Source organism: Mandrillus leucophaeus, unplaced genomic scaffold (genome assembly GCF_000951045.1).
Source record: "Mandrillus leucophaeus isolate KB7577 unplaced genomic scaffold, Mleu.le_1.0 Scaffold1054, whole genome shotgun sequence".
Taxonomy (NCBI): Eukaryota; Metazoa; Chordata; class Mammalia; order Primates; family Cercopithecidae; genus Mandrillus; species Mandrillus leucophaeus.
The window spans coordinates 348,769-366,791 of record NW_012098699.1 but is presented as its reverse complement, the minus strand read 5'-3'; the positions used below and the strand labels follow the sequence as shown (position 1 = coordinate 366,791).

Sequence of the window (18,023 nt, the reverse complement as noted above, 5' to 3'; positions counted from 1 at the left end):
TTATTATTTTGTTGGACCTAAGTTCCTGGGGCTATCAAATATATCCACATAGAAGTTTTAAATAAAATCTTACTGAAAAGATAGGTTTGATAAAATATCAACTGTCTGCCATCAAGTTCTCTACAGGTCAGTTCTCTTATTTTTTGTCATGGTAGCTAACTTGGGGGATGTACTAGTGGTAGATTATTATTGTTCCCGATTATTTTTATTTCTTGTAAGAGCAGAGATTATCAAACTTTCTCTGAAAGGATAGACAGTAAACATGTTAGACTTTGCAGGCAACACGTAGTCTCTATCGCCACTGCCATTGCTCCTATCTCTTCCCTGTTTTCTTTTTCTATTTCTTCCTCTCCTCTTTCTCCTCCTCCTCCTCCTCCATTTTTCCTCTTCTTTTTTTTAAAAAAAATTTTGATTACTCTTATGAAATGCAAACACCATTCTCAGCACGTGGGTGGAACAGAAACAGTCCACAGGCCAGATTTGGCCTGGGAGCAGTAGTTTGCTGACCCCTGCTTGGGAGGATTGTATGTCCTCGCCCACTGCCTTGTGAATTCTCCTGTGAGAGAGGCATCTCTTTCTACCCCACTGATGTTGGACTTGTCCATGTGGTTTACTTTAGCCAGTGGAAAGTGAGTGGGCATGATGTACACCATGTCCAGGAAGAATCTTTAAGAGCCATTGCATGTTTGCTCTAGCTCTCTTGCTCTTTTTCCTTCTGACATGAGAACAGAATGTTCAGATAGGGGCTATTTGTTCAATTTGGATCCTGAAATGAAAAGATCTATAAAGCAGAATTAGAGCCAATCTATAGGTACCAATATGTCATGTGAAAGAGGAAAAAACAATTTCTGTAAGCCACTTAAATTTGGGGGCTGTCTGTTATGCTGTATAGCCTAGCATAATCTGATGAATATATTGTTACAGGCAAACACACACGCAAGCACAATAGGCAATAGAATTTACATAGAGGTGAGTTTTAAGTCAAGAACAGCCTGACAGAAGCTGCTTATTTAACTTTGAAAGTATTAGACTAAGAAAAAGTATAGAGAACTCCAAATGTGTACGGACAGATTTATTGGCATAGTACTGAGAAGAGGAAGACCAGTTGAAGAGAGTGAGCTTATACAGAGATTCTTTAATTGAAATCAGAACTCCAAAGTTCCTCTTAAGGGGATTTGTCATGGGGATAATAAGAGTCTAATAAAAATAACTCAGCATAAATCGCTAGTTTCCAAGAGGAAGCAATAAATGAGAATTTCTGAGTCTAAATAGTCATCCAAGTGTCCTAAGTAAAACGTACAGGACCCAATTCCTAGGAAGATAACATTTACCTGTGAAAAAGTAAAATCTTAAGGGACACAGAGATTTGATCCAGGATTTACTGAGCCAACTAATTGCTTGAATCAGTTGATTGATACCTAACAGATATATCTTTCAGAATCATGCTGTCTATCCTGCACTCTTTCTGTTAAATATTTTTGAAATTTAAAAAATATTAAAAATTATCCCATCTCAAAAACTTTAAAAATACAGCGAGGGCCGGGTGCGGTGGCTCACGCCTGTAATCCCAGCACTTTGGGAGGCTGAGGCGGGTGGATCATTTGAGGTCAGGAGTTTAAGACCAGCCTGGCCAACATGGTGAAACCCCATCTCTACTAAAAATACAAAAATTAGCTGGATGGTAGTGGCATCCGTCTGTAATCCCAGCTACTTAGGAGGGTGAGGCAGGAGAATGCTTGAGCCTGGGAAGCTGGAGGTTGCAAATCGCACCACTACATTCTAGCCTGGGTGACAGAGTGAGACCTTGTCTCAGAAAAAAAACCAAAAAAAAATTACAGCGAGATACCATCTCTTATCAGTCTGAATAGCTATTGTTAAAATGTCAAAAAATAACAGATGTGGGCCAGGTTGTGGAGTAAAGGGAACACTTATACACTGTTGACAGGAGTATAAATTAGTTCAACCATTTTGGAAAGTAGTATGGCAATTCCTCAAAGAGCTAAAAACAGAACTACCATTCGACCCAGTAATCTCATTACTGGATATATACCCAAAGGAATGTAAATCATTCTACCATAAAGATACATGCACACGTATATTCATTGTAACACTATGCACAATAAGAAAGACAGAATCAACCTAAATGCCCATCAATGGCAGATTGAGTAAAGAAAATGTGGTATATATACTACATTTTACCATGGATTACTGTGCAGACATAAAAAAAAAAAAATACTAAGATCATTTTCTTTGCAGGAACATGGATGGAGCTGGAGGCCATTATCCTTAGCAAACTAACACAGGAACAGACAACCAAATACCACATATTCTCACTTATAAGTGGGAGCTAAATGATGAGAACACATGGACACATAGAGGGGAACAACAGACACTGGGGCCTACTGGAAGGTGTAGAATGGGAGGAGGGAGGGGTCAGAAAAATAACTAATAGGTACTAGGCTTAGTACCTGGGTGGTAAAATAATCTGTACAACAAACTCCTGTGACATGAGTTTACCTCTATAACAAACCTGCACATATACCCCTGAACCTAAAATAAAGTTAAAAAAAAAAAAAGCAAAATACAGAAAATGGTAAAACATCCATATTCCCAATACCAAAAATGAATATTAATTATTTTGTCATATTTGTTTCAACTTTTTTATATTAAAAACATTATCGATGAAGTTGAGAGTTCCTTCAATTCTTTCCCTTCCTATTCCCTTTACCCCTCCTGATTGCGTCCCTTTATTCTCAGGCAACCAAAATCTTGGATTTGGTGTCAGTCTAGCCCATTTTTTATACTCGCTTTCATGTGTAATTTGCTGAACAGTATATAGTATTTTTGTTTGTATGGTTTTTTAAAATTCGTTTCATAGTTGGTATAATAGTAGAGTACTTTTTTGCAGTTTTGTTTTTTTCACACACTAGTGTGTTTTTGTTATCTATTCATGTTTATTCATTTAAATCTAGCTCACTTATTTGTTGTACAGTATGCAACTATATACATATGCCACATGTTTAGACATTTCTCTATAAATGTCTAATGTTTAATTTTATGCATACATTCATTAAATATTTATTGAGTACTTACCTATAGCATGATATATTAGTGAATATATGAGAGAAAAATCTTTGCTACCATACTACTTATGTTCTATTGGAGTAATATAAAATAAATACATAAGCCAAACATAAAGTATATTAGAAGGTGATAAGTGATATGGAAAAAGATTAAGGGGAATTGGGAGTGGGATTGAGGGGAACAGACTCAATCAGTGTAGTTTGGGTAAGCCCCCTTGGTAAGATGATATTAGAGCAAAAACAAGGTGAGGGAGTTAGCCAGTGAATATCTAGGGAGTCAGTGATTATCTAAGGAAGACAATTCCTATCAGAGAAAAGCCAGTGCAAGCCCTTAATGTGAGAGTGTAATTTGGTGTTTTCTGGGAACACCAGATGGCCAGCATGGCTGGAGAAGGAGGGACAAAGGAGATAGGAGTAGGATTTGAATCACAGAGGTTACGGAGTTGAAACGGAGGAGATGACTGTGCCTCATCTTATAGGCTGTTATGAGGACTCTGGCTTTTACTCTGAAAAAATGAAAAGTACATGAAAGATTTTGAGTAGAGGAACGATGTGATCTATGTTGTGGAGGGGTCACTTAGGCCGGTATGTTAAAAATAGACTGTAGGGAGCTAGAGTGGAAGCAGGGAGATGAGTTAGGAAGTTACCACAGTGCTCTGGGGAGGGTTGATGGTGTCTCACACTGGAGTGCTAGCAACAGATGTGGTGAAAAGTGGTGAGACTGAATACATGTTGAAGGTAGAGGCAACAAGATTTGCTGATGGATTACATACAGAGTGTGAGAGAGTACGAGGAGTGAAGAATGATGCCAAGGTTTTTGCCTAAGCAACTGCAAAGTTGTCCCATCCACAGAGATGGGACATCTGTGAATAGAGCAGATTTGGGATGGAGGATCAGGAGTTACATTTTGGATGTGTTGAGCTTGAGAACCTGTTAGATATCCAGATAGAGAAGCTGAATAGGTAGCTGGATATGAGTCTGGAGGTCATCAGCAAGGTCTGACTGGAGTTATAAATTCAGAAGGCATCAGCTATACAGATTTTACTTAAAGCAGTGAGATGAGATGATATTGCAAAGGGAATGGGTATAAAAAACAATAGAAGAAACAAAGACTGAAACCTGGGTGTCAGCAATTAAGAAGTCAGGTTAAACAGGAGGAACCAGCAAAAGGAGACTGAAAAGAGAAACTATTGAAATAGGGAGAAAACATACCAAAATGTAATATCTAGGGGAGCCAAAAAGAAAATGTATCAAGGTAGAGGAGATAATTGGTTGTGGCAAGGACTGCTGAATATGTCAAGTAAGATGATTACTTCACCTTAACCATTAGCATTGATGACAGTGGTGAGTAGTTTTAGTGGAGTGGTGGAGGTGAAACCTATTGGAATGGGTTTAAGTGAGAATTGGGTTGGAGGATGTGGTCTCATCAAACACAGTGGCAGCTCTGATATCTTTACCTTTCTTCAATTACGGGAACCCATTCTCCCCCTTAACCATGTTGAAAGGAACTGGAATTAGCGTTGATTTGGGGGCTACCTACTGCTGTGTGGAGTGATTTTTTTTTCATTCTATTTTCTAATTCTTTCTTCAGCTATATACACTCTAATATTAATCACATCTATTGAGTTTTCTGTTTCATGACTCCAACCTTTATATTCACATTTTCGATTTTTAATGTAAGCTTTATATTAGGTATAACAAACCTACAGAATAGTACAAAATCCTAAGCATATACAGATCAATCTATTTTTATAAACTGAACACACCTGTGTAACTAGCGCCCAGAATGCCCCTAATTCTTCTTCCTTATCACTATTATCCCTTACTCTCAAGATACCCCATTTATAGAGATTATATAAATGGGATTATGCAATATATACTCCTCTCATTCAGTATATGTCGTCTGTCTTCTTTTATATGATGTTTGTGAGATTGATTCATGTTGATGCATGTAATTGTTCATTCATTGTCATTGATGTAGTATTCCATTGTATGAATATACCACAATTTATCTGTTTTACTTTATGTGGACATTTGGATTGTTCAGAATTTGGAGTTGTTACAATATGTTCTTGCACATATATTTTATGGAACATATACCCACATTTCTCGTGGATATATACCTAAAAATGGAATACTTAGGTCATAGGATATGTGAATGTTGAGCATCAGTGGATACTGTCAGTTTTCCAAAGTTGGTGTAACAATTTACATTCCTACAGCTGTGTGTGAGAGTAAGTGTTCCATTTACTCAACATCCTTGCCATACTTGATGCTGTTGGGTTCTTCACTTTAATCGTTCTGATGAATCTGTATTGGTATTGTATTGTGGCTTTAATTTGCATTTAATGCATGTAATTTGCATTTTCTGATGATTTCTGAAGCTGAATATTTTCCAATATGTTAATTTGTCATTTGGAGATCTTATTTTGTGTGAATTACTTATTCCTATTTTTGGCTAATTTTATAGGTTTATCTACTTACTTGTTATAAATTCATAGGAGTCCTTCACGTATTCTGTGTACCGATATATTCTGTGTAGGTATTGCAGGTATCTTCTCCCAGTCTGTGGCTTGCTTATTCACCCTATGGTGAATTTTGATAAGGAAAAGTCCTTAATTTTAATGTAGTTTAATCTACCAAGATTTTTTGCTTTATGTTTATTGCTTTTTTGGATCCTATTAAAGTCCTTGCTGACCAAAGGAAATTTAAAATGCAGTCAACTGATTTAACTTTTTTCTACAAATCTTTTAAATATTCATTATTACTTAGGCAGAATATTTTAGGCTACTGTAAAGAATATCAGTTTCCCCAAGAGTATAATTTATGTATCACTTGTCTCCTTTCATTCACAAAAATATCCACAAAATATCAATTCAAGTCTCATATAACTCCACTCCATAAGGCCTTTTTTGTTCCTTCTTATCACACCCAGAAATTCTCTTGAGTATATTTCTTACCTCATTTATTTCTAATCACCCTGTCTTCTATTTTCGGAGATAACAGAGCCTGTTAGATGTGGATTCCTCTAAAACTTTCTGTCCTCCACTCTGAACTCACAGGATATGTCCTCATCTGTCTTCACTTCCCCCATCTCTCCTTTCAGTGGAAGATATGGAAGATATTTCATCATCCATTATTTTACCTCTGTTGGGTATCATTCCTTTTCCTCCTTCAGAAATATTGTTCTTTGAATTATCCCCTTTCCTGAATCTTTAGTGGCTCTCCCTCTGCTCAGTACATCGACAGTGTGTTATCCCAATTTAGAAAACAAAACAAAATGCTTATTTTCTAACTCCTATCAGTTATCCCATCTTAATCCTTCCTTGAAAAACAAATGTCTTACACATATGATTAACGTGCATAATACTAAACATACCCCACACAATTCGTGCATATAAAACTAGGGAAATCTCAGTAGGGTGGAGGGATGGCATCAAATTCAGAATTTTCTTGTTGTTGAAACAGGAAAGGTTCCCTTGTCCCCCTGGCAGGATGTGTGGCAGGGGAAGTGGCTCAGAGTGGCTCGTAGTGCCTCGCTGCTCACACCTCTGGAGGAGCGTACAGATGGGCAAACTGTGGGGCTCTGACCCCATGGCAGTGTCTAGGGTGAATGTTTATTGCTGAAGCCCCAGTGGGCGTGTATTACAGGGTACTCTTTTAGTTTAGCCATCTGTAAAGGGCTTGTGTTAGCTCAATTAGACCCCCGCCTTATTGCAAGGACAGAGGGCTTTCTGTATCCCTGAGTTCCTTGGTGTACCGGAAGAATTGGATCACATGTGGGCTTGGAGACTGAGTGCAGGGTTTTATCGAGTGGAAGTAGCTCTCGGCAGATGGGGGAGCCAGAAGGGAGATGGTTTTCCCCTGGAGTTGGGCCGCTTTCCCCTGGGTGGCCAGGGTTCTCCTCCGACTGCCCCAGACAAACTCCATGTCGTTCCGCCCGTCAGTGGCCTGCTGGTGTGCAGGTGCCTGTCAAGCCCCCTATGTTTCATGTGTTCCTCCACTGATGTGCTCCCCTTTATGTCCAGCCGCCTGTGTGTCTGCCTGCTAAGGTCTCAGGGTTTTTTGTTTGTTTGTTGTGTGTTTGTTTGTTTTGAGACAGAGTCTCGCTCTGTTGTCCACACTGGAGTGCAATGGCATGGTCTCCGTGATCTCTGCTCACTGCAGCCTTTGCCTTCCGGATTCAAGCGATTCTCCCGCTTCAGCCTCCCGAGTAGCTGGGATTACAGGCACCTGCCATCATGCCCAGCTAATATTTGTATTTTTAGTAGAGATAGGGTTTCGCCATGTTGGTCAGACTGGTCTTGAACTCCTGACGTCAGGTGATCTGCCCACCTCAGCCTCCCAAAGTGTTGGTATTACAGGCATGAGCCGTCGGTCCTGTCCAGGTCTCGGGGTTTTTATAGGCACAGGATGAGGGTGTGATTGACCAGGGTGGTCTTGGAAAATACAACATTTGGGCAGGAAAACAAAAATGTTTCTCCTCATCTAGGTCCATGGGCACAGGTCCAGGGGTGGAGCCCTAGCCATAGACTATGCCCTGCCCCTCTTTTGTATCATTTAAAGGGACCACGACCTTCCCTTCCCCACTTCTGTATCATTGTGATATTAAGCTGTAGTTATGCATGATGTTGCCATTGAGGGAAAGTGGGTTAAGGGCATATGGGATCACTCTGTATTATTTCTTACCACTGTATGTGAATGTACACTTATCTTAAAATTAAAAGTTAAAACAGAAGTATTTCTAAAAATTAGAAAAATAAGAGCCACCATTTATTGAGTGGTTACTATGTGCTAGGTTCTGTTTACATACTATCAGGGGGATATTGTTGTTAACCTCATCTTCTAGAGGAGAAAACTGAGACGCAAAGAGATTAAATCACTCACACAGAGTCACTCAGCAACTAAGTGGCAGAACTTGCATTCAGATCCAGGCAACCTCACTCCAAAGACAGAACTCTTAACTACTTTGCAATCCTTATTGCATATCTGTCTTTATATCTTGCCTTCTAGTCTCACTCGTCAGCCCACTGCAATTTACCTTTCATCCCAATCACTCCCCTGAAACTGCTTTTGCCTCAGTCACCAAGTCTGTTGCCAAACCTAATGGTCCCATTCTTTTTACAGCCTTTCCTATTGCCAACACATTCAACAAATATTTCCTGAGACATACAATGTACCAAGTTATGTTCTACAGCTGTAAAAAAGATAGGCAAAACAGCTGCAACTGAAGAATGCACCTTTTAGAATTAGAGGTCTGAAATCTTCAGTTCTTTCTTGTTGTTTATGCTGCTGACTTGTTTATGGATGGTCAATAGGTGACTTTATTGTCCATGCCTTTATTTTTCTGTGGCCAATCAGGTTATATAGCTAGTTTGTTTGTGGTTTTACAACATAAATGATAAAATATATTTAGATACCATTTTCCCTTTTTCCCCCAAATGGAAATCTGAACCTTTCCAAGCAATTGTCATGAATATGTACAAAGTAAGACAACCAAATCGGAAGTATCCTACTCTTCTTATATCATTATTAAAAATGAATTGTGAAAAATTAATTGCCATTGACCTTTTACCTACTTTTTCTGTGTGAGGATAATTTGAATTAATTTTATGCTCACTATTTTGGAAACACCAGGAAGATCTCTGCAGAATATTAAGTAAGTTTCATTCCATATATCCAAATAAAAAGTTACTCCAAGGAAAATACTCAGCTTCATGGAGACCTGGTAGTAGCTTTTTGCATATCACCAAAGCTAAGCATTTGAATCAGAGTTAAAGAGGCGTCATCTTGTCTCTTTCCACATATCCATGGTTATCTGTGTTTTCATTCCTTTCTCCCAATTCAGTAAAGAGAAGGAACAAAATTCTCTCCTACTTCTTCATGCCAAAAAAACAGCTCTTGTTTTATTACTTCCAATGGGAATGTATTTTCCTTGGTGATTGGAAGCAACTCTAGTCCTCTTGCCTACATCCAGAGTTAGTTACTATTTAACTATTTGTTTACAGCAGCAGTTAGCAATTTGCATGGACAGTGTATCAATGTCACTGCCCTCAATGAAACCCAAATGCCTCTTGGAAGAAAGATGACAGATTCAGCCCATGGACTTGCAAAACTTTAAAAGTGATTCCTTGTCAAACACGTGAAAAACAACTCTTCCCTCTCTATAACTTGAGGAAAGAAATGAGAAACCATCTTACAACAGATGGTGATTCCTTGCTAGTAAAACAGGCCTGGCTGATTCAGCTCCACTCCTTTATGTTCTTTTTGCAAAACCCACAAAGAACACATTTGGGGCCACTTTTCAGAGTTGGCAACAGTCTCTGTTTTTTAAGGAAATCATGTGGACATTAAAAAAAAAAAAAAAAAAAAAGCCACAGTTGATGAAGGGCTTGTAATCCCCAGAACACAGAAACAGGATGCATAGGCCTTAAATTGTAGGTCATCAGGTTTGGTAACTTGATTAAATTTGGTTGAAACAAAAACAAATTTGGGGCTGGGCGCAGTGGCTCATGCCTGTAACCCCAGCACTTTGGGAGGCCGAGGTGGGTGGATCACGAGGTCAGGAGTTCAAGATAAGCCTGGCCAAGATACCCCGTCTCTCCTAAAAAGACCAAAAAAAAAAAAAAAAAAAAAAAGAAAAAAGCCAGGCATGGTGATGGGTGCCTGTAATCCCAGCTACTTGGGAGGCTGAGGCAGATAACTGCTTGAACCCAGGAGGCAGAGGTTGCTGTGAGCTGAGATCGCGCCACTGCACTCCAGCCTGGGCAACAGAGTAAGACTCTGTCTCAAAGAAAAAAAAAAAGGGAAAGTTGATATTTTCTTGTTGATTAGACTTCTTTAAAAAAAAAAAAAGAAAAGGAGGAAGAGAAAGAAGAGAAAGAGGAGGAACTAGAAACTATAAAAATACTCTTTGGGGTGATGGAATGATAAGGCGATCTCTAATTTTCAAATTACCCTAGATCTAAAGAATTCAATCTTTAATGTTAAGTCCAGTTCCTTTTTTCACCACTTGTATATAAAGTACTATAGCTGCTTTGATATATTTATATTTAGAAGTTATTTAGAGAAGCTTAGAACCAGTGTGTGAGTGTGTGTGAGTATGTGAGTGTGTGATAGAGAGAGAAAGAGAGAGAGAGAGTCTTCTTAATAAGCTTGGCTTTTTACAGATAGAACAGATGCCTCAGGACATCATGAAACTTTCTCATTGAAGATGTTGAAGCAGAATCTGGTGTATTGTGGAGTAGACTTAAACACTAGATTAATACTCAAATCAGTTAGCTTGTATGATTTTTTCTTCACTGAAGAGTCTATCCATCATGAATCAGAACTAAGCCCCCTTCACCTGTTCTTATAATAACCTTGATTTGGGGTATTTTCAGACATTTAGGGTAATACTTACTATTTAGTTCTTATATGCAAGAAAACACTGGCCACTTTTACTAATGTCCTATTTTATTTCTTTAGGTGTCTGAACACACACAGTTAAGTTGGATCCTTTCCTGCATGGTCAGACTACCTCGATTACAACATTTACATCAGTGGAAGGTAAATGCCAGTAATCTGATTAATAAACAGACAATAAGCTATTTTTCCCTTCCTGTTTATTTTTCTGTTAGGTTCTGGGAATCCTGAGTTTACTCTCCTCCCTGGTCTGCTACTCACTAATGGTTGGAACATCATCTTTAACCTCCCTGCTTCAGAGTATTAAAAGGAAAATAAAAGGATTTTCCAAGATTCCTCCTGACTTAAAAATGATGTTAATCATTTTTATCTGTGTACAGTTGAATGAGCGTTACCTTTGGATAGACTTGGTAATGACTTTGAACAACCACATAGTTAATAAACAATCACAGATTCTTGATTACTGGACCCTGAAGTTGCCTCCCATTTCCACTGGAATTAACTGGCAGTAAGGAAAGAATGTTTTTATTGCGGAGAGAAGAGACAACATATTATATTTAACAGTTAAACAAGTTGAGTCCAGGCAACAGTTCAAACCCACAGAATAATTAGGGCTATACTTTTTCTAAGACGTTCAACCAAGAAAGATAAATTGAATAATTCATAGTACTTTACTTCCATTTATTTTTGCAATTGGATAACCCCAGGGTAGGTAGCCCCCAGCTACGTCAACGCTAATTTCAATTTCAAGCTTCTTTTGAGCGTATTTTCAGGGCCGTTGGTTTCCTCATAAGCTGGTCTTTAGAAGCCTTCACACATGCTACAGAAAGAAAAAGACAAAGCTTTAAAGCGACAGTTTCTAAATGCTATGATCTGAATGTGTCCCCCCAAAATTTATATGTTGAAACCTAACTCCCAAGATGACGGTATTAGGAGGTAGGGCCTTAGTAAGGTGATTAAATCATGAGGGGGGTGCCCTCATGAGTGAGATTAGTGCTCTTGTTAAAGAGGCCCGAGAGAGACCGCCTGCTCCTGCCATCATCTGTGGACAGAGCTAGACGTCACTGTCCATGAACAAGGTTCCTCACCAGACACTGACTTTGCCTTCATCTTGGACTTCCCAGCCTCCAGAACTATGAGAAGTAAATTTCTGTTGTTTATAAGCCACCTAGTTGGGTATTTTGTTATAACAGCCTGAGTGGACTAAGACACTTAATACCTAAGACGGAACTGGTAATGCTGCAGATTCCTTATTTGCCACGAATTAGAAACAAAGTTTCATAATGTTATCTGCCGTATTTTGGTTTTAGGCAATACTTTCCCCATAATATTCTACCATTAAGTGTAATGTTGAAATTCTTTTTATAGGAACTGAATACTAATCTAATAGGAACTATTCCCACTTTAAAACAGCATCTAAAGATCTCCTGATAGCACATTACTAGTGCATGTACTGATATTCTGGAAAAACCTTTCCATTAGTATATAATTGCTTGTTTGTAGGAAAAACATGAATTTCAAATCCCAGTCTTATCCTCAGGTATGTCACTGTTTTCTGTGGTCATTCCTTCATTAATACTAATTAAATACTAGTGATATCTTCTGTGAGTCTTACGTCTTATTAGGTGCTAGAGATAATAGCAGTCAATAAGAAGTAGCCCCCTTCATGAGGCTTATAGTCTGTTTGGGAAGAGACAATTAAATAAGTAATAAGAAAGTGTAAGAAGCGCTCTGAGGGCCGGATTCCAGTGCCATGGAGGATCTGATAAGGGCATCTAGCTTGGTTTCCATTGGGACAGCAAAAGGTAGAATAGTGGCACAGAAGGGTGGGGTGAGGGTTGCTGAGGTCAGGGTTATTTAGAGGATTAATCAGTAACATATATGTAAAACATCTGGAGCACATAATAGGCACTCAATAAATATTAATGCTCTCCACATTTTCCCTCTCCCTTGTAATTTCAAGGTCCATTACGCTAATATGAAAAGGCTATAAATTGGGATGGCAACTTTTAAAAATTGGGTTCTTTTCCAATTTGCACATTTCCAAATTAAGCTTTCATTATCTTTACCTGGTGATAATTGTGAACTAGCCTTTATCATGAACTTTTAATTAGGGGATGTAGTGAAGAGATTGTATGTTCAAACATTCAAATTTCGTTTGAATGGCCTAGAGCATTGGTTGCTATAAGCCAGAAACCACTTGAAGTATACTCAGAAAAGTTTGTAACTAAATTATGAAACACCAGAATTAAGATGACTAAGGAGAGAAGCTGTTGTGTTTTCAGATTGAGCCTTAAAAAGTGTGTCTGCACCTTGGTAGGGGTACCCCAAATTTGTAAGCTCATGAGCTTGGTCCCTGGAATAAAACAAGTTTATAAATTCAGTTGCCCAGTTCATTTTGAAATAATCAGACTTGAAGGAAATGATTCACATTAACTAAATGGGTAAGATTTGTCTACATACCAAAGCATCCATTTATTTTTACAAGAGATGCTATACCTTAGGCCTTGAAACTGCACAGAGTATTCCCATCTGATAAATAGCTCTACTCAGAGAACCAAACGACATGTCAGCAATGTGCAGCCGCAGCAAGGAAGTTAGCATCATTAGGATCGTGTTTACTGAGTACACAGTAGTAGTTTATAGTCGACATCTATTGCTACCCAGTTATTAAATGTTTCTAATATCATCTCAGGTGTTTCCATCAACTTCTCCATTAAGGAACTGTTTTGGTCTATACAACCTGTACTGTTCATTGGGTCACTTGACCCTCACTGCTTCAGCATGCTTAATCACCTAAGGATCAAGACAGGTCATTAGGATTGGTTAGATGAAAATTTCTCTCACTTAGTTTTATTTTAAATGCCATGATTTTTTGTTTTTTGTTATTTAAATGGGATTTTAAGGGAACATTCCAGTTTTCTCAGTAGCATGCTGTGAGACTTTTTGGGAAGTTTCCACGTATGAACAATAGAGCTTTTGATATTAACTCAAGTTAATTTGTAGAGATTTAATTTCATGATAATTTGTGACCTTGTCTGTGAAATCTGGAATTTATCTGATTTGGACCCAATAAATGCCTGTATCCTTACTTTAATAAAATAAATAAGAAATAGTAGCAGGGCAGGATCCTTTAAAGGGGCAGTGGTGAAATGCACTGTCCTTATTCCTGCCTCAGCCTGGAGCGTGAAGACAAGTGAGCCAGAAGATGGCTAGAGTTGCTAAAAAGGAACCCACATATAATGTTATTACATGTGGCTGCAGATCACAATTTGCTTGTTTTAAAATTTTCTTAATTTAGCAGTATAATTAGGTTCAAGTCAGATTTCAGATTTCTAACCCTCCTCTCTTTTCACCTCTCACAGGCAAAGACTACCAAGCAGAAGCACGATGGCACGGGGGGCCTGCTCACATACCCAGTACTCCAGGCGGCCGACATTCTGTTGTACAAGTAAGAAGAGAGTTCACCCTGGTCTTGTACATACTCATGGTGACTAGAGAGTGTTTTAACCTATTCAATACAGACTTGGTTCATGGGCAGGGGGAAGTGCAGAAAGGGTCAGACATCTGAATCAGTTTATATCTATTCCCCAGAAATAGGTACTACATTATAGAAGTATGTTTCTGTGAGAAACTAATAATATTAAGAGCTAACATTTAAATAGCACTTACAACGTGTTGGAAACCATTGTAAGTGCTTTACATACATCAACCCTTACAACAACCTTCTAAAATTTGCACTCTTATTGTCCCAGTTTTACAGATGGAGAAATTGAGGGACAGAGTGGTTAATAGCATGCGCAAAGTCATATAATTAGCAAAGCTTGGAGCCAGGATTTGAGTCCACGAAGTTTGGATACAGAGTCTGTGCTCATAACCAGTATGCCATATATATTTCCCCAGTGATGATTAAACTTCAAACATTTTAAATGTTGATTTTTTTATATATTCTAGACTCTAAAGCAATGCTGTCCAATAGAACTCTCTGTGTTTATGGAAATATTCTATGTCTGTGCTAGATCCTGTAGCCAGTAGCCACATGTGTGGCTGTTGAGCATCTGAAGTGTTGCTAGTGCCACAGAGGAACTGAACTTTACCTTCTATTTAATTTTAATTAAATTTAAATAGCCACTGTATTAGACCTACAGGTTGAGAGTGAGTTTTTAAAATATGATATAGGGTACTTGTACTTTTCCTGGACCCATAATCCATCCAGTCAGCTACTGCTGCCACTTAAAGTCCTAAAAAATATATACACCTGAGGATGCTGATCCCTGCACTTGCTGTACTACTGGCCAGGGCTTCTGATTTCATCCCCCTCTCAATTCTTCCATGCTAACCCCTCATCAGCCTCCTCTGACCCCCATTTGGCCTTCTAGAGATAAAGCCTCCCAATTGGCATGCACTTAGGGCCATGCTACTGTGAAAGCTTCTGGGAAAAGAAGACACTTCCCCAATGTTTTTGCATCCCTTACCCCTAAAGCTGTGAACTACAGTTCTTTGCATGGAAGTCTGATAACAGCATGAAGACGACAGTATCTGTACCTCGTGGCATGACTCCAGAACCCTTGTGCAATTATGACAGAAACAGCCAGAAGGGCAGCTGCTTAGCTCTACAAACAGGGAATGTCCATGAGTACATGCAGCCTATCTTCAATTCTGATGAAAACTTGCAAGGATTATTTGTCTGTTTGTTGTATTAACTTGTATGCTGGACTCTTGATAACATTTATTATTTGTAATTAGTAGCTTTTGACTTATTTAAAAGGCTAGAACAATATTCTCCAATAAGTAACAAATGAAAGTATAATGAAAGTCTTAATAATACATTTTCTAGAGAGGTAGGATATTTGCTTGAAAAGGTTCTGTGAAGAAACTTGATTTTCTCACCTGTAAAATGGGAATCATTATTAAGCACAGGATTATTAGAGGATTAAAATGAAATATAGGCCAGGCAGTACTCTGACTAGGAGCTGTTACTTGGTTATGACTAATGATGACTATGTCTTTGATGATTACAATGTTGTCTAATTTTGTTTCAAGACCTACTTCTTTATAGAACCAAAGGCTAGCCAGGCATCATGTTGCATGCCTGAAGTTCCAACTACTTGGAAGGCTGAGGCGGGAGGATCACTTGAGCCCAGCCAGGGCAAAATAGTGAAACCTTGGCTCCAGAAACGAAAACAAAAAACAAAAGCTGAGAATTGTCAGCACTAGAGTAAGAAAACACATGAGCATGGTAGGTTTCCTTAACAGTTGAAGAGCTGTAATGGGAGAGTCCTCTGAGCTTAGGGCTATGGAAAAGCGTAAACTTCAACAAGAGTGACTGCACTCTTAATGATATCGTGAAGCAAAGGATGGAAAGGAGCTTTAAGGAGCCTCTTCTTTAATTCCATTGCTTTACAAGTGCAGCCCAATGTGGTTTAACAACTTGCCCGAAGTTGTGTAGCCAGTTAGTCGACTTTGGAACATCTGGGCAAGACTATGGGGCTACAGCACTTTTTCTACTAATGTACATTTTGTATTTGTCTCGTTATGTTTCTTCTCAAGTTTAGAAGCTCCTAATTGCTTGATAATAAGTAGCAGAGTCAGGACTCAAACTCAGGTTTGATTTTTAGGCTATATCATTGTTTTCCCTATAACAGAGATGAAGCACTTGAGGGTATTTTTATTTGTTTTTATTTTGCTTTGTTCCAGACATTTCTGGATTTTGAAAAAGATCATTGCCAGAATGTCTCTGAATATTTGTATTGTAAATGTAGATAGGTAGGATGGTAGAATGAAGGGTGGATAAAACATCTGTGTTTTTTTCCCTACCAGCAAATCTACATGTAACCTCTTCATAAAATTTTGATGCAAGCCAAATATTAATGTTTCCTTTTATCAAAATCATCATCAGAATGAGTGGCATGGTGGGTCAGAGAACAAACATAATAGAAAGGAATGGAAGAGGAGCCATTCAGATAAGTTTATAAAAGATTTATGTAAATGTTTTGGCGGAACTTGGTAAGGAACCCAGGAATGGACAGCTGAGACCATCTTTAACTGGAGAGTATGATAAGCACAAGAAATTTGAATACAGACAAAATATTCCAATGCTCAAAAATAGCAAGTATTCATAGTTTTTATTCTGCATCTGTATTATTTTTCCAAATCCTTAATTTCAAATAGCTGACTATATATTAAGTAAATATTTGTTTCTCCTCTTTCTCTCTGTGTATGTCTCTCCCTCTTTCTCTCTCTCTCTGTGTGTATGTATATGTGTTTTATATATATATATGTGTGTATATATATGCATACACACACATACACATAAAGGCACACACATATAATTTTTATTAATAAACAACAAATAGTTGCTAAGTACCTACAATGCCACTGATCCGGGAAAAGGCACTATACATGGCCTTGAGGGAAAGGAAAGGAAGGACTTTACATGTGTTGAGCATTATTTGCCAGTCATCTACTAACTGCTACACACTCATTATCTGTTCAGTTCTCACAATAGGGCTATAAAATAAGTGGATGGTATTATCCCCACTTTACAGATGAGGAAATGAAGTTTCAGAGAGATTTCACTAAGTTCATTCAGATAGAGATGAAAGTGAGTATCTGGGCAAATCAGATTATCTTTCTCAAGAATTTGAAAAATTTGGGAAGAGGATAAGAAGACTGGAAACTGGCTGGGCACAGTGGCTCATGCCTGTAATCCCAGCACTTTGGGAGGCCCTGCCAGGCAGATCACCTGAGCTCAGGAGTTCCAGACCAGCCTGGCCAAAATGGTGAAACCTTGTCTCTATTTAAAATACAAAATATTAGCTGGGCATGGTGGTGTGTGCCTGTAGTCCCAGCTACTTGGGAGGCTGAGGCACAAGAATTGCTTGAACCCAGGAGGAGGAGGCCGCAGTGAGCCGAGAGCACACCACTGCACTCTAGCCTGGGTGATGGAGGGAGACTCTATCTCAAAAAAAAAAAAAAAGACTGCAAATGAAAGCAAAAATGATATAGAAAAATGAGACAACAGAGTCTTCAAGAAACTGCAGGCAGAAACCAAACCAAACCAAAACCCAGAAAGTATAGAGAGCAAAATGATTGCTCGGAAACTTCAGGCTGGTAGAGTCAGAGAAGAGGTGTCATCATAATGTCTAAGAATCAGGCTACTGCCATTGAGGACCACTGAAAATAAGCTTTTTGAGAGCTTATTATTATTATTATTTCTCTTTTTTTGAGACTGTCATAGAACAGCATTTGAGAGCTTTTTCTAAGAATGCTAGAGTTCTTATAGCTGCTTTGGAGACTTCCAGTTCTTGAAGTGCTTCATTCTTTATGAGGCCAGTCGAGCCTGGATTTTTCTGAGATTCAGGAACCTGCTGCTCATTTCTGCAGTCTGCTCATATGCACGTATTCACCCACTCTACCTAAGCAACAATTTATTATCTTTCTCTTTCCACTTTACTTCTATTAGGCAAAGGCCTATACCAAACCAGAACCCTCCTGAAAGGCAGTCTGAGAAATGTAGTTTCCAGGCTGCCAGCC

General features: G+C 38.6%; 1 protein-coding gene across 3 annotated transcripts in view; it reads left to right on the top strand.

Annotated features, from left to right (window-relative positions):
* The window catches only part of WARS2 (tryptophanyl tRNA synthetase 2, mitochondrial), a 111,306-nt gene that overhangs the window by 86,382 nt on the left and 6,901 nt on the right, over window positions 1–18,023 (top strand). For all 3 annotated transcript variants that reach the window (XM_011982190.1, XM_011982187.1, XM_011982196.1), the window contains exons 3-4: window positions 10,551–10,631; window positions 13,853–13,938. In XM_011982190.1, the coding sequence (XP_011837580.1) occupies window positions 10,551–10,631; window positions 13,853–13,938 (167 nt within the window). The remainder of the gene's footprint in view (window positions 1–10,550; window positions 10,632–13,852; window positions 13,939–18,023) is intronic.